This window comes from Gracilinanus agilis, chromosome 5 (genome assembly GCF_016433145.1).
Source record: "Gracilinanus agilis isolate LMUSP501 chromosome 5, AgileGrace, whole genome shotgun sequence".
Classification (NCBI taxonomy): Eukaryota; Metazoa; Chordata; class Mammalia; order Didelphimorphia; family Didelphidae; genus Gracilinanus; species Gracilinanus agilis.
In genome coordinates, this window is record NC_058134.1 from 264,326,835 (window position 1) to 264,349,391 (window position 22,557).

Sequence of the window (22,557 nt, forward strand, 5' to 3'; positions counted from 1 at the left end):
TATGCAGTTATTTTTATGATCCACATACAACTCAAAGATCTCTGTTTATGCTCTACAACGGATAGAGAGATAATTGCCCTATTGAACTACAAAACAAGCAGCTGGCCATGGTGCTGGCCCCTGAAATTGAAACTATGTCAGTCGGTAATCATCACATGAAACAGAGTTCCCTTTTTGTTCTGTCCATTAGCTACAAGGATGAAAGGGAATTGCTCTTCCCATACATAATATTCCAATTGCCTTTTCTCACTTAGCACTCTTATTTCCCCTCAGCAAATAAAATGCATTTACATCTCAGACTTCATTCATCCCCTCTGTCCAGGGCTTTACAAACCTTATTTGTTGATTGTTCAGGAATGGAACCCTAGCTGAACTAGGGTAGGATGAGCTTTCTCCATCTCATTGGATGACTGACTATGAAAACATATGCTCTGAAAATCAGCACAGAAAATAAAGCAACTCGTATTTCATGTTTTGGTTCTTGGGCTTTTTGGTTTTGGGGGGTGGGGGTTTACATCTAAGAAATTAATAAATGCCTTCTGGCCAAGTTGCCACAACTCAGTAGTGGACTAGTAATTATTCAGTGGGTTATCAATAGTATTTTGACTGGGTACTGTTGCTTACTAATAACTTCAAATTTACATAAGGTGCTTTAAGGTTTGCAAAGAGGTTCAACTCCATCAAGTCATTAGAACCTCTCTTTCCTCCTATCAACAACCTCTTTAACAATGTTGCTTCACGAGTATTGTGAAAATTATTGGACCCACAGTCAGAAAACTTTATTTCTTAACTAGCTGTGTGGCTTCATTTGATTTTAAAAATTAATCATTGTTGTTTTATCTTCTTTTCCCATTCTTCTTTATCTATCTGACTATGTGGTTCAGTGGGAAAAAATAAGAGAGCTTAGCTTTAATGCTCAAGTCCTTAGTACAGTGCCTGGCACATAGTAGGAGCTTTAAAATGTTTATTGATGTGAAGGCAGAAGATATGGTTTCAAATCCTAACTCTGCCACCTATTACCTTATGACCTTTGACAAGTCATGTCTCCTCCTAGAACCAACTGTTTCCTAATGATAAAATGAAGGGATTAAATTAGATAACTTCAAAGGTCACGTCTAAGTCTAAATCAATGATCTATAGCAGTGATGGTAAACCTTTTAGAGACCAAGTGTCTGAACTGCAACTCTCATGCCACCTGTGAGACCCCCACCTTACCCCAGACAGAGGAAAGAGGAAACACTCTCATTGGGCTGCTGGGAAGAGGGGTGGGTGATGTGAGAAATGTCCTCAGGCACACATGGAGAAAATGAGGGGAGCAGCCCCCTCCAGCATAGGTTCCCCAACACAGTCTATAGTATCTGGTTTTTCAGTTTTATCCTCAGTTATATGATCTCAATTTAATTTTTGCCTAATTGCTATTCCTTTTTAGACTCTGAGATAATGCCTAACATTTTTCTGAAATTTTTTAAATTATATTTTCCTAAAGTTCAGCTAATTATATATATGGTACACTAGATTATATAGTATAGTGATACTATGACATCACTAACTCTAAAATAACATTATCACATTTTCCCAAGGTTCTCACTATCTCCATTTCAACAAACCATTCTTCCTTGTTGTGTCAATTAAATCCAAAGTGACTCTTTACGTTTATTCTCTGCCTTTTTCCTCCCCTCCCTGACCCCTACCCCATGAGCTAAACTCATCAGGAATTTATCAGGTGTTACAGTTTTAATGGAATGGGGCTTTTAATTTGAGGTAGCCTAAATTCTCCTTTACCACTATATTTTTATCTGTGCTAGTTTTGTGTGTATCAGGAAAGTACAGACTATATGCTCCTTCTGACCATGAGGTTTGTAGTATAGTTTCATGAGGATATCATTTTTGTTTCTCTCCTTTCACTATTACTCAGATAATCATTCCTTCCTATTATCAGGTTTATATTTTATCATAGATAGGAATCTTCCTGATATATAAAGATACTCAACAAATCCATTCATCAGATTTTTTTTTTCTTTTGAAGGAGCCATGTCCTTTAATTGTCATAGACCTTTTGCAACAAATCTCCATCATACCTATGAATGTATATTTACTTCCTTGGGCCAAAATTTAACAGTCATTGCTTTTACCAATAACCTGTGGACTATAGACATCTGAGACCATAATTATTTCCTCCAAGACTCTTCTCAAATATTCCTCCCTATGAATTATTGGATACCTTCTTCATTGCTATATATGTAGTGCAATGAACAGAGTGCTGGTCTTGGAGTCATATTCAAATCCAGCTTCTGATACTAGTTGTGTGATCCTGGGCAAGTCAAGTAGCTTCGAAGTCTGCCTAAATTTCCTCCTTTATAAAATAGGGATAAAAATAATGCCTATGTCCCAAGGTTGTTGAAAGGATAAAATGAAATAACATGTATAATGCATTTTGTAAAACTTAAAGTGCTATGTTAATTATGATTTTTATGATTAGATCTGGTATTAGTATCTGGTTTTAGAGTATTATCTGAGAATATTTCTCTCTTCTAATCCAGTTCCAGTTTATAATTTTCTTGATCAGATTCACTAGATATTTTCTTCCTAGTCCTCATGAGATGTATTTCATTTCTTTTTTTTATTTAGAATATTTTTCCATTGTTACATGATTCATGATTTCCCACCCACCCCCTTTCCTCCCCTTCCCAAAGCTAACAAGCAATGGTTATACATGTATCATTGTTCAAAACCTATTTCCATGTTATTCATATTTGCAGTAGAGTGATCTTTTAACATCAAAATCCTAATCATATCCCCATCGAATTGTGTGATCGATCATATGTTTTTATTCTGCATTTCTGTTTACACAGTTCTTTCTCTGGATGGGGATAGTGTTCTTTCTCATAAGTTCCTCTGAATTGTCCTGGGTCATTTCATTGCTGTTAGGAAAAAACTCTACTACATTCAATTGTGCCATAATGTATCAGTCTCTATGTACAATGTTTTCCTGGTTCTGCTCCTTTCGTTCTGCATCAATTCCTGGAGGTCTTTCTAGTTCACATGGAATTCCTTTCCAATAATATTTCATCATCATCAGATACCACAATTTGTTCAGTCATTCCCCAATCAAAGGATGCCCCCTCATTTTCCAATTTTTTTTGCCACTCCAAAGAGCACAGCTATAAATATTTTTGTACAAATCTTTTTCCTTGACCTCTTTGGGGTATGAAACCAGCAATGGTATAGCTAGGTCAAAGGGCAGGCATTTTTTTAAAACCCTTTGCACATAGTTCCAAATTGCCCTCCAGAATGGTTGAACCAATTCACAATTCCACCAGCAGTGTATTAGTGTCCCAATTCTGCCACATCCCCTCCAATATTTATGATTTCCCTTTGCTGCCATATTGGCCAGTCTGTTAGGTGTAATATAGTACCTCATAATATAATATTGTTTTAATTTGCATTTCTCTAATCAGGAGGGATTTAGAACACTTTTTCACATGCTTATTGATAGTTTTGATTTCATCATGTGAAAACTGCCTATTCATATTTCTTGACCGTATGTTGATTGGGGAATGGCTTAATTTTTTGTAGATTTGACTTAGTTCTTTATATATTTGGGAAATTAAACCTTTGTCAGAGAATTTTGTTATAAAAATGTTCTCCCAGTTTATTGTTTTCCTTCTAATTTTGGTTGCATTGGTTTTGTTTGTACAAAACCTTTTTAATTTGATATAATTAAAGTCATTCATTTTACATTTTGTAATGTTTTCTTTCTCTTGCTTGCTCTAAAATTCCTTCCTTTCCCATAGATCTGACAGGTATACTATTCTATGTTCACCTAATTTATTTATTATTTCAATCTTTATATTTAGGTCATTTACCCATTTTGAATTTATCTTGATATAGAGCAGTGATGGGAAAATTTTTTAAAGAGGGGGCCAAAGGAAAGGAAAAAAACTTTAGGTGGGTCAATATAATTTATTTAAAAAATAACAATGATACATTTTACAAAATTCTTGTATTTTTGTGATACTAAGCCCTATTAATGATTGAAAGATTATGAAGGAGAAGGGCCACATCTGGCCCGCAGGCCATAGTTTGCCCATCACTGGTATAGAGTATAAGATGGTGATCTAAACCTAATTTTTCCCACATTGTTTTCCAATTTTCCCAGCAGTCTTTGTCAAATAGCGAGTTCTTATCCCAAAAGCTGGGATCTTTGGGTTTATTGAAGACTAGTTTGCTGAGGTCATTTACCCCTAGTCTATTCCATTGATCCACCCTTCTGTCTCAGCCAGCACCATATTGTTTTGATGACCACTGCTTTATAGTACAATTTAAGATCTGGTACTACTAGGTTCCCATCCTTCACATTTTTTTTTCATTATTTCCCTTGATACTCTTGATCTCTTGTTCTTCCAGATGAACTTTGTATAATTTTTTTTCTAATTCTATAAAAAAAATTTGGGGGAGTTTGATAAGTATGGCATTGAATAAGTAGATTAATTTGGGTAAGATTGTCATTTTTATTATGTTAGCTCATCCTACCCATGAGCAATTAGTGGTTTTCCAGTTATTTAGATCTAGTTTTGTGTTAAAAGTGTTTTGTAGTTTTATTCATATAATTCCTGTGTTTGTCTTGGTAGATAAATTCCTAAATATTTTATATTGTCTAGAGTGATTTTAAATAGAGTTTCTCTTTCTAACTCCTGCTGCTGAATTCTGTTGTAAATATATAGAAATACTGATGATTTGTGTGGGTTTATCTTGTACCCTGCAACTTTGCTATTGTTGTCAATTATTTCCACTAGTCTTTTAGTTGATTTTCTAGGATTCTTTAAGTAGACCATCATATCATCTGCAAAGAGTGATAGTTTAGATTCCTCATTGCCTACTTTAATCCCTTCAATTCCTTTTTCTTCTCTAATTGCTACTGCTAGCATTTCTAGTTGAATATTAAATAATAGAGGTGATAATGGGCATCCTTGCTACATTTCTGATCTTATTGGGAAGGCTTCTAACTTGTCCCCATTGCAGATGATACTTGCAGATGATTTTAAATATATGCTGTTTATTATTTGAGGAATGGCCCTTCTATTCCTATATTTTCTAGTGTTTTAAAAAGGAATGGGTGCTGTATTTTGTCGAAGACTTTTTCTGCATCTATTGAGATAATCCTGTGATCTCTGTTGGTTTGATTATTGATATGGTCAATTATATGGATGGTTTCCACACAGCTGTGTGATCCTGGGCAAGTTACCTAACCCCCATTGCCTAGCCCTTACCACTCTTCTGCCTTGGAGCCAATACACAGTATTGACTCCAAGATGGAAAGTAAGGGTTTTGTTTGTTTTTTTTTAATTGCATCTATGTTAATTAAGAAGATTGGTCTGTAGTTTTCTTTCTCTGATTTTGGTCTGCCTGGCTTTGGAATCAATATCATATTTTTGTGATAAATAGAATTTGATAAGACACCTTCTTTGTTTTATTTTGTCAAATAATTTGTATAGTATTGGTATTAGTTGTTCTTTAAATGTTTGATAGAATTCACTTGTGTATTGTGATAATTAGATTAAATCTACACTGCCCATGTTTAGATTTAATCACCAAAGGTGAGAACACCTCCAATTTTGGGAGGTCTGTAACCCATGTGTGCTTAGAGTGGGTGACGAATCAGAATCAACTGACTGCCCCGTAGGCAGTCTTAAGAGAAGCGTCTGTTGTGATTGGACACACAAACTAGGAGGGAGGCATAGGAAGTGACACATAAGTGACCCCTTTAAAAAGAGCTCCTCAGTCAGCTGGGCTCATCTTCTAGCTTTCCTGGTTCGTGGAGGAGTGCTGGCTGGAATGCTGAGACCTTGGTGAGACTGCTTTCAATATCTTCTTTAGAAGTCCACGTGGTAAGTTTAAAGACTGAATCTTCCTGAATTTCTCTTAAGGAACTTCCCTTTAATAGAGACTCTATGAACGAAGCTTTGCTTGATTCACCTCTGGGCCTCTGGCCCTCTGACTCTTGGCTAAGGGCTAACTAGATCTACCTGGATTAATTAGAGGACCATAGTAATTTACCTACTGTGTTAGATTCTTATTTCCTTATTTCTTCTACATCTTCTCAATTGTAAATAAATTTCTGTAAAAGTCAATTTTGACTTGAGGTTATTCCTTAATTGGGGATTTTCCCTCTGGTGATCACCTTTTAATATATTGAACCCAAAAAAACCCTTTTCCCCCCTTACAGAATCCATCTAGTCCTGGGGATTTTTTCTTAGGAAGTTCCTTGATAACTTGTTCAATTTCTTTTTCTAAAATGAAATTACTTAAGTATTCTATTTCTTCTTTTGTTAATCTAGGCAATTTGTATTTTTTAAGATATTCACCCATTTCACTTAGATTGTCATATTTATTGCTGTATAATTGGGCAAAATATTTCTTAATAATTACCTTAATTTCCTCCATTTTAGAGGTAAGATCACCCTTTTCATCTTTGATACTATTAACTTGATTCTCTTCTTTCTTTTTTTTTGATTCAATTAACCAGTACTTTATCTACTTTATTTGTTTTTTCAATGTACCAGCTCCTAGTCTTATTTATTAATTCAATAATTCTTTTACTTTCAATTTTATACACTTCTCTTTTAATTTTTAGGATTTCTAATTTAGTTTTTATCTGGGGATTTTTAATTTTTTTTCCTAATTTTTTTAAGTTGCAAGCCCAATTCATTGATTTCTTCCCTCTCGATTTTGTTGCTATAGTCACTCAGAGATTTTCCCCTGAGTACTTGCTTTGGCTGTATCCCATAGGTTTTGATATAATGTCTCCTCATTGTCATTCTCTTTAATGAAGTCTGTAGTTGTTTCTATGATGTTATTTTTGACCCACCAGTTTTGTAGAATTAGATTATTTAGTTTCCAGTTGATTTTAATTTGCCTTTCCATGGACCCTTGTTAAGTATATTTTTTATTGCATTATGATCTGAAAATTTGCATTTATTATTTCTACTTTTCTGCATTTGTTTGCAATATTTCTATGCCCTAGTACTTTGTCTATCTTTGTATATGTATCATGTACTGCTGAGAAGAAGGTATGTTCCTTTTTATTCCTATTCAGTTTTCTCCAAATATCTATTAACTCTAATTTTTCTAACATTTCATTCACTTCCCTTACTTCCTTTTTATTTATTTTTTGGTTTGGTTTATCTAGTTCAGAAAGGGGAAGGTTGAGATCCCCTGCTAATATGTTAATATTGCCTAATATGCTAATATGCTAATATAATAATAATAATAATAATTACTATCTATTTCCTCCTTGAACTCCTTTAATTTTTCCTTTAGAAATCTAGATGCTATACCACTTGGTGCATAGATGTTTAGTAATGATATTACTTCATTGTTTATAATACCCTTTAACAAAGTAATTTTCTTCCTTATCTCTTTTAATCAAATCAATTTCTACTTTAGTGTTGTATGATATCATGATTGCTACTCCTGGTTTTTTTACTTTACACATAATAAATTCTGCTCCAGTCCTTTACCTTGAATCTGTGTGTGTCACCCTGCCTCAAATGTCTTTCTTGTAAATAACATATATTAGGATCCTAGTTTTTAATCCACTCTGTTATCCACTTCTGTTTAATGGGTGAGTTCATCCCATTCATATTCAGTGTTATGATTACTAACTGTGTATTGCCCTCCATCATGTTATCCCCTTTAAATCATGTTTTATTCCCTTTCTCTCTGTTCCTCCTTACCATGTTTTGCTTTTTGTCACTACACACACACTTTCCCCTCCCTCTAATTACCTCCTTCTTCCCTTGTCTTATTCCCCTTCTAGTTCTCTGTGTAGTGAGATAGAATTTATACCTCACTGAGTATACTTGTTTCATCCTCTTTGAGTCCTTTACAATAAGAGTAAAATTTAAGCATTGCCTGTCACCACTCTTATCCTCCCCTCTCTATAATGATTTTTCATGCTTCTTTGTGTTATATAATTTACCCCATTCTATTTCTCCCTTCCCTTTTCTCTCAGTGCAACCCTCTCATCCCTTGACTGATTTTTTACATATAATTCATATGCATACATGTCATATCATATATACATATTGTTCCATATCATCACATTTACATATACATCATATCATCATAATCAACTTACTTCTCCACCCTCTTTCAGAATAAATTCCTTCTATTTTCTGTACTACTCAGAGTAATTTTTAAGAATTACAGAAATTCTCTTTCCATTTAGACATATAAATATTTTGACCTAAATGAGTCCCTTAAATTTTCTCTTCATTTATGTTTGTGGACTTCTCTTATGTCTCTTGTTTGGACTTCAAATTTTTTGTTTAGGTCTGGTGTATTTTTTAGGAAAGCTTGGAAATCTTCTATCTTATTAAATGACCACTTTTTCCCCTGAAAGACTATACTCAGTTTTTCTGGATAGGTGACTCTGGGTTGTAAACCCAAATCTTTTGCCTTCATGAAAATCAGATTCCATGCCTTTCGATCCTTTAATGTAGAAGCTTCTAGGTCTTGTGTGATTCTGATTGTAGCTCCATGGTATCTGAACGGTTTCCTTTCTGGCTGTTTGAAGTATTTTTTTCCTTGGTTTGGTGGCTTTTTAAATGAACTATTATATTCCTGGAAGTTGTCATTTGAGGATTTGTTTCTGGGGGTGATCTGTAAATTCTTTCCATTTCAATTTTATTTTCTTATTTGAGGATCTCTTGGCAGTTATTTTTGATAATTTCTTGTAATATGATATCTAAGGTTTTTTTCTTGATTATGGTGTTCAGGTAGTCCAATAATTCTCAAATTGTCTCTCCTATTTTCTAGGTCAGTTGTTTTTTTTTCAATAATATATTTCATGTTTTCCTTTATTTTTTCATTCCTTTGATTCCGCTTTATTGTTTCTTGATTTCTCATGAAATAATTAGTTTCTAGATGGTCAATTCTGATTTTTAAGAACTGATTTTCCTCTGCAGTTTTTGGTTCCCCTTTTTCAATTGGCCCATATTGTCTTGTATTACTTTCATTTCTCCTTGCATCACTTTCATTTCTTTTTTCCACTTTTCCTCTGCCTCTCTTGATTTTTTTAAATATTAAACCCTTAACTACTGTGTGTATTGGCTCATAGGTGGTAGAGTGGTAAGGGTGGGCAATGGGGGTCAAGTGACTTGCCCAGGGTCACACAGCTGGGAAGTGTCTGAGGCTGGCTTTGTCCAGATTGATTTTTGAAGTCCTTTTTGAGTTCTTGCAGAATCTGTATCTAATCCATATTTTTCTTTTGGACTTTGGGTGTATTTCTTTGCTTTTACTGTTCCCTTCTGTGTCTGTTCCTTGCTCTTTGTCTTCATATAAATTCTTTAGAGTTAGGTGCTTTTTTTGTTGTTTGCCCATTTTTCCTATCTAATTATACATAGGCTTGGGGAGATGATGTGATGGTCTAAGAGCTGAGAGCTCTGAGAGCCCCCTCCCACTGCTGATTAAATGCTGATAGCCTAAAGACTTGCCTCAGGCTTAAGTGTAAGCTTTTGATCTTACCCTGATCTTGATCAGGCCAGGGACTGATCAAATTCTAGCCTCAGCCTTAGTCTCAAGTTTTTGGTCTCACTTTGTACTTGATCCAATGGGGCATACCCTTGATTGTCCTATCTTGGAGCTGCACCCTGAGCTTTAGGCAAATAGATAAGTACTTAGTACTATCATCCACCCTAAAGTATAAATTAGGTCCTTGTCTCAAGCCCAGACTATAATTCCCTGGGTTGGGGTTCTGGACTTCTCCACAGGTTTGAAATTTCAAGGGGTATGGGTTGGCTTTTACCTCTATTTGCTCAGGCAGGGTCTCAGGGTATCAATGTTGGCTCTGGCATAGGTTCCCAAACCTCAGATAGTAGATGTGGGGTGTGGGGGTGTGGATCACTCTTGACTTGTTCTTCCCTCCTTGCTACAGCTTCTTTCTGGGTCTGCTCTCCTCTCAGCCCAGTGCCCCAGATGTTCATTGCCTACCTTTTAGGTTTTTCTTTTCTTGAAAGTTGTTTCACTCTGTCTCCTTATTGGTTCTTTCATTCCTGTATTCATTTTGTGGTGATATTTTCATCTTGATTGGGGAGGATTCTCATGGTGACACAGAGCTGCTAAGGATTTCTCCACCATCTTGGCTCCACCCCTGGAACTGATGTATTCCATTTCTAAACAGGAACAGCGTCTCATTTTGTGTGTGTGTCTTAATTTAAGGCTTAAAAATAAAAACCTAATTTATAAAATATATTCTTCTACCAACTGTTCACTTATTATACTTTCATTTCTCTTCCAAAGTCCCAGATTTAAGAATGAAGAAAAGAGCAAAAGGTTTGAGTTGTTTTGGTATTTTTGCTATGACCGCAGGGTTGTAGGATAAACCTCAATAGTTCTCCTTCTCTGTCTCTAATATACTAAGAGTAACTTGAGACCTAATAAAACTTGAAGGCAACTTGTAGAGCCAGAATATAAGCTGCTTCATGCATAATAGAAGTTGAAAAAAAAGAAAACAAATTAAAAGTTTGTTATTCAATTGTATCCCACTCTTCATGATTCCATTTGGAATTTTCTTGGAAAAGATGCTAGAATGGTTTATCATTTCTTTCTCCAACTAATTTTATAGATGAGGAAACTGAGGCAAACAGTGTTAGGTGAATTGCCTAGGATAATACAGATGGTAACTTTCTGAGGCCAGATTTGAAGTCAGGAAGATGAGTCTTCCTGATTCCAAGCCAGCACTAACCACTATACCATCTAGCTGCTCTAATGAAAAGTCGTGCATGTCTTTATCTACAGTCTCCAGAAAAGCTGAGAGGGAATTTAAAGGCTGCCAGCCAAAGTTGGGAAAAAGCAAAAGGAATATATTTGTTCTGATTCCTCTAGAAATGAGGACTAGGGACTTTGGGTTTGAAGTATTGACAATTTTGATAGCCACCCCAGGGGCCCTTTTGTGGGTCAGCCAAGTATAGTAATAAAAAAAACAGAAGATATATTGATTAGCCTCTAAGGTATGCTGGCCCAGGAAAGTCTCAGGAAAAACTGATAATACTCCAAACCCCCCAGGAAAAAAGCCACAACAGATGGCATCCCCAGAGCTCCAACAGATACTATAGGACAAAAACATCAAATGGCAGCTTCGCAGCCTATAATCAGTGGGGAAAGGTGGCACATCACAGATGGCAGCTATGGAGGCAAAATGGAAAAGCTATGAAGGTAGAGTGAAATGACAGTGACCAGGGAACTTACAGAACTCTGGAACTGACTACAGGGTGTTAGAGGTGGAACCCAGAAACAAAAAGGCTTGTTGCTGGAACATAAGATCATGACAGCTTTTTTGACCATGATATGATACTTCCTCACCTCAGAACATAAGTTTTCTAGGGTATATTCTCTTCCCAACAACACCTGGGAGTCTGTTAGAGATTCTTTTCAAGATCATGGTTGCTGAGAACAATTCTGTTGGTTGGTTTTTCTGTTATTTACTTAAGTCTTCTGTCCCAATTAATCGTGTTGCTATTTGATTTATGCTTTCCTGCCTGGTCTGTTAGTAGAGAGTGTATTTAATGAGGGATGAGCTGTATTTGCATAATTATGATTACCCAAAACACCCCACACTGAACCTCCAGTAGCAGGAGGGTTCAGACTCATGTGGGACCTGTGCTACAATTTAAAAACAGTGACTAATTCCACTTAAAGACAAATCCTTCCCAGGTTGAAGTTATAGCCATAAATGGAAACATATCCCAGAGTCTTAACCATTAATCTAGTCTGCCTCTCAGCTGGAGCATTTCTGTCCTTAAAAGTTACAACTACAAAAAGCATCTTTGGAATAATCCAATGGCCTGCGGATTAAATCCCAAGTCTCTATCCAGGGATTCTAAGTTAAATTGGCCTTTCTGCTTAGTTGGTGGCTTCCTTCACCAAGTATAAGTGGGATGACATTAGAAAGAAGGCCATGTCATTAAGTTTCTCCACCTAATATTAGAGCACTAAGCTTAGAGCTAGTTGCATAAGCCCACCAGACGGTGTTTGGTACAAGGAAGAAGCAAATGATTTAATGCACTAGGTTCAAGACATTAGAGGAATTACCACCTCTCTGGGCCTCAGTTTCTTCATGTGTAAAATGAGGGAACTGGATTAAATCACCTCCAAGGTTCCTTTCAGCTCTAAATAGATCTTCTTTTCCAAGAATGGGCTTTTCTGGTAGCAAAATAAACTGCTTTGTAAAGAATCCTTGTGCCCTTTCTAAGTACTTTCCCTCTGCAATTGCCTTCCAATATATAACTTGTATGTCCATAATCATTTGTGGGTTGTCTCCCCCACTAGAATTCAAGTGTGGCATTCTCACCTTTTTCTTTTTATATCTTCAGCACTTAGCACAACGTGTCTCATGTAGAAAGGAGCGAATAAAATGGGTTTGACTAATTGTCTGACTGATCATTTGGCTAACTCATTGGCTGACTGAATGACCAAATGACTGACCGACTGCCTGACTGGCTGATTGGTTGACTGGCTTCTCTGGCTAATGTCTCCACCTCCTCTCCTCTTGGGTTTATAAGCCAGATGCCAAAAGTGAGGAGAACCCCAAAGAACCTAGTCCAAATGAGAAAGCCTCCAGGACAGAACTGGTGATGACTTGTCTCTCTGCTCCCAGTTAGAACTACAAAAGGCGAATTATATCTATGATAACAATTAGCCTTGTTTTCCCATCGTCAGTTCAATTGTACTGGAGTGACCCATGCTTGTGATCTGTACTTGTAGCCATCATTTGGCTGGGTGAATCAAATTATCCTCCAAGTGACACTTCAGATCAGGGCTGTTCCAGCCGCATGTATTTCCCATGGTCAGTATTAAACTGTAAGTTGGTTTCTTTGAAGTCAACAGTACAGAGGGGGAAGGTCCAGAGTTTTCTTTTTAGTTTTGCTCAACAGTAAAGACCAAAAAGTTTTCTAAGTTTGGGGGGAGACTCATTAAGACTCTTTCTAATTCAACAGCTAGGCTTTCACAGTGAAATGGATGGCAATACAGGCTCTGTCCTTGCAAGGTAGAGATTTTTCTTCCCAGTAACTATCTGACTTGGGGACCTCATTCTTTCATAGCACCATGTACGGTGGCGATCAATCAGATATAATGATCAGAAAGGAGCTTGCCCCCAATCAATCCTGATAAACAAATATCTGTTGTAGTGACAACTCTAATGTGCACTTTGCTCCAAATTCATTTGCCAATAATTGGCCTCATTAACATCTATGAAGTTCAAATTCACTAAAATTGGGCAGGGCTTCCTATTAGATGTATTCGGTGGTTTGCAAAACTTTGGAAATGGCTCCCACCTCCACCCCATCTTGCCCTATTCATGTAAATGAGCAGACTGAAGAGGGAGAAACCTATGAGTGATTTAGAGGGAGGAGGGCAAGGCAAGAGGAAGACAGCCAGCCACCTTCCCATAATTAATAGTCCCTATCATAACCTTCTCTGAAATGAGCACTAGCTTTGAATCCTATGGCAGAGATTTTTTTTTTGACAGAAAATGAATTTGATTTCTTTGTGCCATCTAGTTTTCAAATTATCCTGCCTGCATCTGTCAGATGTTTTTGTTGTTCAATTATAAAAACTGTATCCAGACTGGATTATGAGAGTGCTGCTTTTTGCAGGCACCATAACCACAGATGCCCTTGGGTTGAACATCAGGCCCACTGCTATCTTCACAAGGAAGGAAATTCACTTCCAGCTGCTTTGCCAGACCCATTCTTCTTCAGGAAGGAAATAAATAGCAGTGGAGTACTTTTCCTATGGTATTCTGTTTGAAATGGGGGCAAGAGGAGAGCAGAGAGCAAATGGGGGAGGGGAGAAGGGAGAAAGGAGAGAAATGACAGGGAAGAGGGGATAAGCAAAAGAGGGAAAAAGAAAAGAAAAGGGGTAGAAGGGAAGCAGGAAAAGGAGACAGAGGAAAGGGAAGAGGAAAAGGGATGCTATATAGAGAAGGATAAATTTTAAGCACAATCACTAAAATTTATCCAGTCTGTGTGTTGATATATATAGAGGAGGGGACAGTGGAAGGCACATAGTTACATCTACTTCAGGGGGTGGCAGGGTGTAAGCATGCTACTGGGTAGAGCCCTAGCATGAAAGCCAAGAAGACCTGAATAAAATTAGGGTTATCACCTCTGACATATAGTGGTGATATATGTGGGTGACCCAAGGCTAGTCATAATGTCTCAGTGCTCCTAATATAGCTCTCCAAGACAACAAGGTGCAGAAATTAACAGCATAGTCCAAATCCATCCAAAGAGTTCATCAATTTGTATTTGCTTGTGTAGATATAACCTTTTGGTTCAATCTCGGTGCCCTTTTTGAAAATGAGTCCCAAGTAGAAATTGCTAACTGCTTTCCAGGCTAGCGGTGAGAACTAATGAGTTTAAAATTCGTTTGCTTCCTTGTTTGTTTGTTTAAAAGATTTTAGGGTGTAAGAGAGGTCCTGTATAGGCAAAAAATTATGACTGTTGGTCCAAGCAAGCAACAACAACAGAAATGGCAACACCATTTTCCCAGATTCCCATCCTAGATGGTTCTATAAACCCAACTAATCTATGTCTTCTCAGGTAAGGTAGGGAATGAAAATGCCAAATGCATAACATGAGATGTGAACCCTGAAAGTCCTTAATTATGCACTGCATAATTGTGGTTCTGGACCAGGAGAACATTGTACACAGAGACTGATACACTATGGCGCAATCTAATGTAATGAACTTCTCTACTAGCAGCAATGCAATAAATTCCAGGACAATTCTGAGGGACTTATGAGAAAGAACACTCTCCACATCCAGAGAAAGAATTGTGGGAGCAGAAACACAGAAGAAAAACAACTGCTTGAACACATGGGTCAATGGGGATATGATTGGGGATATAGACTCTAAACAATCACTCTATTGTAAATATTTATAATATGGAAATAGGTCTTGATCAATGATATATGTAAAACCCAGTGGAGTTGCTTGTTGGCTCCGGGAGTGGGGTGGGAGGAGGAAAGGGAAAGAACATGAAATCATGTTAGCATGGGGAAAATATTCTTAATTAATTAATTAATTAATTTTTTAAAAAATAATCATTATGATTCTTGGACTACAATTCAGATGTTAAGAGAGCCCAAAGAACCACTGTTCAACGTATTTGAAATCTAGTGGAGGAGTGGTCTAGTGCTTTGAAACCATCTTCAGTTTCCCATTTCTTAACCTTTCCAGCAAAATCTCAAGTCTGGTACTTTCACAATACATTCTGATTAAATGTGATTAAAAAGGAAGTGGAGGGGCAGCTGGGTAGATCAGTGGATTGAGAGCCAGGCCTAGAGATGGGAGGTCCTAGGTTCAAATATGACCTCAGACACTTCCCAGCTGTGTGACCCTGGGCAAGTCACTTGACCCCACATTGCCTACCCTTACCACTCTTCTGCCTTGGAGCCAATACACAATATTGACTCCAAGACGGAAGGTAAGGGTTTAAAAAGAAAAAAAGAAAAAAAAAGAAAAAAGAAAGGAAGTGGATTCTGGTTATTAAAAATAAAATAGCCTGTCTCATGTGGTAGCACATTCCCTCCAACTAGAAGTGTTCAAACAAAGGCTTAATGAGATGATGGCTTGTTTGTAATGTTAGAGAAAGCAACTCAATTCAAGTCCCATTTTCTATATCAACTTCTCAAAATTTTCCACAATGTTAGAACCATACAATTTAGGCCAAATTTTGTAGAACCTTTGTAGTAAAAACCTCTAAAATGATTATTTTACCACCTATTGACAAACAACAATGGGCACATCTAAAAAAAATGACCATTTGAGATGTTTCCGGATTCTTTCTAGCTATTTAAGAAACACCCTATGTGAATTTTTTTCCTGATCCCTGAAGCTGCTTGTGCCCTTCCTCCCAAAACTATGTGGTGTTTATTTTGTCAGTATTTATGGATATACATGTTGTTTCTCCCACTTACTAGCTGTGTGACCCTGGGCAAGTCATTTAACCACTAAGTTTCCTCAACTATAAAATGGAAATGATAATAATAGCACCACCCACCATTGTGAGAGTCAAATGCGACATCTGGAAAGTACCTCCCCCTATAGTAGGGACTTAATAAATGCTTCTTTCCTTCCTTTCTTTCTTCCCCAATAGAATATAAGCTTCTTAAGGTCAGAGACCTTTTCATATTTATCTTCATGTGTCTAGCACAGTGCTTGGTCTACATGATTCAGTTATGAAATGCTTTTCTGTTGGCCAATTAATTTTTTTTCATGCTTTGGGTAAGTCCTGAATAGGTTGAGATAGAAAACTATTGATTTACACTTCCATACTCCAAATCCTATAACTCTACGAATATTTAGTATGGAAAAGGAGTATCTTAAGTCCCTTTGTTGGGGCAGCTAGACGATACAATGGATCAATAGGTGATACACTGGGTCTGGAGTAAAAAAGATCTGAGCTAAAATCCAGACATCAATACTTACTAGCTATGTGATCCTAGGCAAATTGCATCACCTCCGTTTGCCTCAGTTTCCTCATCTGTAAAATGGGGATAATACCAGCTCCTACCTCCCAGAGTTGTTGTGAGTTTCAAATGAGAGAATAATCATAATAATGCCTGGCACATAGTCTATTTAGGTGTTAGCTATTATTATGATTATTGGTTGGAAGGGACATTGTGGAACTTCACAAAATAAGGCCATTGTGGGTAAGAATCTCTGCAAAATAAGGGCATATCTTTTGGGAAAACACTCAAACATGCTGGAAAACCTCTGGGCGGTTTTCTTTTTTTTTTTCTCACTATAATTAAGACAAGGTTCATGAGAGTAAGCAACCGAGGCACTCAATTCCTTAGAAGTTGAAATTAGATCAAATGAATTGGAGGACAACTACATCTCGTGTTAATGTTTTTCTCCCAGCGAATGAAGAAAATGAGATGATGTGAGCCATGACTCTGCTTGAAAATGAAACTTTGTATTTCTATTTGCGTCCATGGGAGAGCACACTGTTTTTCATTTTAGACTTTGCATGGTGGTAAATGTTGCAATACTTTACATTCATTTGGTGCAGGTCCATTTACTCTGCAAGCAAAGCAAATGCAGATCTATCATACCCATAAAGCATCATTTCTGAATTACACAGTAAATAAATGAGGCTAAGCCAGAGGCCCAATTGTCACACCCATTACTGCTAATACTAACTAAACACCTTGAATTGAAATTGTTTTTTTTAAAAAGGTATAATCTGTCGACAGATGATAATTCCCTAATTGTGTTACGTGAACTCGTCATCCCAGAAAACCTGAGATTGATGACCTTCATTTATTTGGAGAAAAAACTAACATACTCCAAGAAAAACTTTGTTAATCAGGCACTGGCAACACATAAGAAATGTGCATTTTTCTTTGTATCTTGTGCTTTTTTTTCTGATTTAACTGAATTTAGGAAAAATCAGCTAAGTCAAAACTAGGTAAAGACTTTCAAGGCAATGACAGTGTCTTTCTTTATCATGATTATCCTTAGATTTGATTTCACTTCTAAGTCATAGGATCATAGGACCATAGATTTAGAGCTGGATGGAATTTTGGGAGTCATCTTGTCCAACCACTTTATTTTAACAGACGAGGAAACTGAGTCATGAGAGTTGCCCAAGGTCACCCAGAAAGTAAATAGCTGAGCATAGTCTGAACTCAGGTTTTCTGAGTCTGATTCCATTTTGTTAACCTGCCATGCCCCTCAATGGAGTGTCTTCTGGGTTATGGACTCTAATTCTAACTAATTATTACATTGGGCAGGCATCGTGATACGTGCAATAAGTGGTCATGAGTATCTTAGCACTAGTCCTAAGATAGCTATTTAAAGTTGGGTTGTTTGGGGTCTTTTTTTTTAATCCTCCCCCCTCTATCATAGTAACAACTCTAATACATAATAATACAAGGGTTAGGCAAACAGGGTTAAGTGACTTCCACAGGGTCACACAGGTAGAAAATATCTGCCACCTCGCTGCCCCTGATATTTAATGTTTTGGGCTTTCCCAACCCATTAGCCAAAATGAGATTTGCATGTGAAAAGCTCTCAAACTGAAATGTGATTCTTTTATTCTGCACCCATAAAAGATGATGACTCCCACTATTCTGAAGAGAACAGGACAAATTACGTCAAATTGAAGGTCGCCAGCCCTTTGCCATCCAAGTTTTCAGGAAGCCTCTATTTTTCCCTCAGCTCTTATCCCTGTAAGAACCAAAGTATATTACAGCCTTCTGCCTTCAATAGGCAGAAAGTTCCATTTTAAATTAATCACCTCACTAATGGTCAGCTGAAATCTGTTATTCCTGGGGTAGTTTGCTGCAATGGTTTCCAATTCTGTTGAAGTGTCTCGAAAGGAAAAACACTAGAAGAAAGGGATGTTTGAGTATCCCTGGAAGTGTTTAATGAGGAAAAGGCACCAAGAACCCTGGAGACAATAGCAAACTGTAGAGGTTACCTATGCGAAGTACTTTGGTCCCGAGTTATTTCCTCTTTTGAACTGAGAATTACTGGATTACCTGGTTTGCTTGAACTTGCTGAGGAAAATGAGATTTCCATTTTCTCTTATGTGAGTATTTGCCCTTTCTATTCCAATCAAAGTCAACTCTCTTTTTCTTTTTTCCATATCACCATTTTTGGAAGACTCTTCCTTCTTGTTCCTGTCTCTTTTTGACTCCCAATTCTTTCTCAAAATCCAACTATTTTGAGAAATTTTCAGAAACTACACAATTCTTTGCAATAAATAATCAAGATAAGCAACAAAAATTTGCTTCCCATTTCGTTTTGGCCTGTCCCTGAAGAATGTTCTCACTGTTCTTGTTCACCTTAAGCCTATTTAGTCTAAATCAGAATTGTTCCTTAAACCATTAGGAGTCTAAAGTTGTGAGTAGGACCTCAGTTTTTACTTACAATTTCAAAATGTCTATAGAAAAAAATGACCTCTAGACAAGGTCGAAATTGAAGTTTTAGAACTGCTGCTGTGAAGGTTATTTAATAGTAATTTCTTTGAAGGGTTTTTTCTTTTACTTCTAGAGGCAGCATAATATAATAAAAAGAACATTAGACTTGTAATCAGGTGGGAGCTGGGTACAAATCTTACCTCTAATAATAATAATATATTAATAATATTTTCTATAAAAATAATAATAATTATAAACAATGGATAGTCATCCTGAGAGCCCAGACAACAGTGGTTCAAATTCTTTCTCTGATATATTCTGGCTGATTGGTTCTAGATAAGTCCCTTAATCTCTAATATTTATTAGATTATAGCCTTGAAGTTATTTAATGTTTCCAAGCCTCAGTTTTCTCATCTACAAAATAAGGCTACCACCTGTAGTACTTGCCTTTCAGACACGGTAAGGATCAAAGGGGCTTTGCAAATTTCAAAGCTTTATATAAATGTGGGCTTTTAATTTTATACTCTTACCCGCCATCTCTCAATTACCAACATAGTTCATACCAAAAGTATATGTCTAACAGTCCAGAAGATGGCATTTAGAATAAAAAGAGGAGGAAGAAATAAAATCACTCATACTTTCAATCAGCCAACATTCATGCCTTGGTTGGTTCAGCAGCCTGTGTGCTGAGTTGATGGTTAGAGCCACCAGAAATCTCTTGTTGCTCGCTGATTATGGGATCAGAGTGTTAGGGCTGTGAGATACATTACTGACCACAGGATCATATATTTAAAGACTGAAAATAGTTTTAGATGTCATCTAGTCTGACTCCCTAATTTTGCAAACAAAGAAACAACTTCAGAAAGATGAAGTCAGTCGCCCATGTTCACATGGGTGGTGATTGATAGGGCAGGGATTCAAACACAAATGAATCTCTCTTTCCATTGTCTTTTTTGCATCACTAACGGTCTCCTAGCCAAAATCGTACAATATTTGGATAACTTCAGTTGCTGTGATATCGTACCCAAGTTAGGAATCAAAGAACTAGCCATCAAGAGATGTCAAATCACAGATAGAAGAGACGAGAGGCAAAGCTAAAATGCTAGAAGGTCTTTGACCAGGTGGATGCTAGAGCCAGCTCAAACTGGCTTGGGAGCCAATTATTAGATTTTTCCATGTGGGATTTTACACCTTGAAAATTGGCAAACACTACTAATCAGGGCTAGATTTATTGTTTTGTTCGTTGTCTAGTCTTGAGAAAGTGAAGGAGAAAATGTTTAATAATATAGATTAAGCTTAAAAGTGTATCCTGCATACTTTTTTCAGAGAGCTGGTTGTTAAATGTTTACCAGCACATCTTTGTCTTTTCCAATCCATTAAACCTCATTTAGAGGGGACTATCAGTTCCCCACTTGTAGTCATGATAGCCAAGCACACCCAAACAACATTAGATTGTAAATTACTTGAGGGCAAAGACTGTTCTTAACTTTCTTTATATAACCAATGTTTAACACAGTGCCTGGCTCATGAAAGGCACTTAACAAATGTTTGTTGACTTGAGTTGACTGGATGGAGCACCCTGACAGACCCAACAGGAAAATATTTTTTAAAACTGGGATAAACCCATGATTGTTTTATTTAAATTAATCCCAAGGGGGTCCCATGTAATTCCACAATTTTCTCTTGTACCAAGAGAGTTTTCCATTGTCCACGCTGGATGTACCAACTTCTAAAATGAAATATTTCTAAAATATTAAATGGGCAGGAATCATGAAAACTTGAATTCAAAGCTGGACTTAGACACTAGATGTGTGACCCTGGGCAAGTCACTTAATCCGTTTGCCTCAGTTTCCTCATTTGTAAATTGAGCTAGAAAAGGAAATGGCAAACCACTCCAGTATCTTGGCCAAGAAAATTCCCAAAAAGGGGACACGAAAATGTAGACATGACTGAAAATTACTGTTAATAAAAAATATTAAATATCTTCTAAAATAAAATATAGGTACAAGGTTAAAATCAACTGTATTAAGTAAGTTCTCTGACCTTCACTTGTGCAAATCCCCAGCCTAAAAAATTAGTTCCTTTATTAATTCACCACACTTTAAAATAGGATATGAAATTTTTTTTTCAAAAGGCATTGTAACTCAGAGGCAGACATGGCACAGTGGATAGTCATCCAGAGAGCCAGGACAACCATGGTTCAAATTCCTTCTCTGATATATCCTAACTGGGTGACCCCAGATAAGACCCTTAACCTCTCAGTCTTCGAGGCAACCCTCTAAAATGATGAATTTCGAGGAAGGTACCAACCAGCATGGCTAGAAGGAATTTCCTCATCTGAAAATTTCCTTTATCAACTAAATCATAGATCCAATGTTGTATAACTCTTTTTTACTTAAAATATATTGAGATGGAGGGGCAGTTAGGTGGCACAGTATATATAGTGCCAAGCTTGGGTTTAACTCTGGTCTCAACTACTTCATAAGTGTGTGGCCCTGGGCAAGTCACTAAACTAATCGCCTAGTCCTTGCCCTTCTGTCTGGAAGTTGTTACTAAGGCAGAAAGTAAGAGTTTCTGGGGGGAAAAAAAGATATATTAAGAAGGGGAAAACCAGCTTCACCGTAATTTAAAAGAAAAGAAATTTTAAATAGTCTAGAAATAAAGAGCCACTGAGACAGAGTTGAAGAGAGTTCTTTTAAGTTTTAATTAGAATAAAAGCAGCAAGACATAGTGGATAGAGCTCTGGATGGGGCAGCATCAGATCCTGCCTCTTCTACTTATCAGCTGTGTGACCACAAGCAAATCACTTAACCTCTCTGGGCATCAAGCTAAGATCACAATTCATAAATGTCAGATGATCTGCCTTAGTGGAAGCAGTGCCCTCTCCTGGTCATTTTCATATAGATACATGTACTTTCAGGATACAAAAGTAAGCATATTAAACCAACTATCTAGGCTTCGACTATTTGAAATCTCTTTCTGTCATATAGAATGAATGATTGTCTACTTTCATATTCTTTGCCTCGTTTCACACCGTAGCCTAATCTTATTGGATCTGCGAGTAGCAACTAGGTAGATACACAATACTGCAGGTTACTAGCCAAGCTTCAGCACAGAGAGGGTAGCTACAGAAGGAGTGGCGTCAGATGAAGCGGATTCATTTGCTGTTGAGTAACAGAAAGATGAGGCTGGCTTTGAAACACCCATCGCAGGCCTCAAATCCCCAAATATTTGTTCATCTTACTTAAAGCATCACACACTGTATTCAGATCACTTCGGAGGTCCTGGACCACATTCTCAATGCTCCTGGTATCCTTCAGTATTTCGATGCTCTGGGTATAAGGATTGAAGTACACAGAGAAGGGGCGAGTTATTGACTTGGCAAAGTCTCTGCAAAATAATAATAAAAAAAGGTTAAAACAATCAGCTAGCTTTGGTTAAAAAAAGAGAAAGAGAGAGTGGGTTGGGGAGGAATGGAGCAGAAGGAGAAAAAAGAGAGGGGAGAGAGGAGAGACAGAGAGAGATAGAGGAGAGAAAGGAGAGACAGAGAGAGAAAGAGAGAGGGAGAGAGAGGAGAGACAGAGAAAGAGAGAGAGGAGAGAAAGGAGAGACAGAGAGAG

At 37.1% G+C, this 22,557-nt stretch overlaps 1 protein-coding gene across 1 annotated transcript in view; it reads right to left on the reverse strand.

Annotated features, from left to right (window-relative positions):
- Nucleotides 1-22,152: 22,152 nt before the first annotated feature.
- The window catches only part of TPH2 (tryptophan hydroxylase 2), a 131,648-nt gene continuing 131,243 nt past the window's right edge, over nt 22,153-22,557 (reverse strand). The window contains exon 10 of the mRNA XM_044679191.1: nt 22,153-22,327. Coding sequence (XP_044535126.1) covers nt 22,153-22,327 — 175 coding nt within the window. The remainder of the gene's footprint in view (nt 22,328-22,557) is intronic.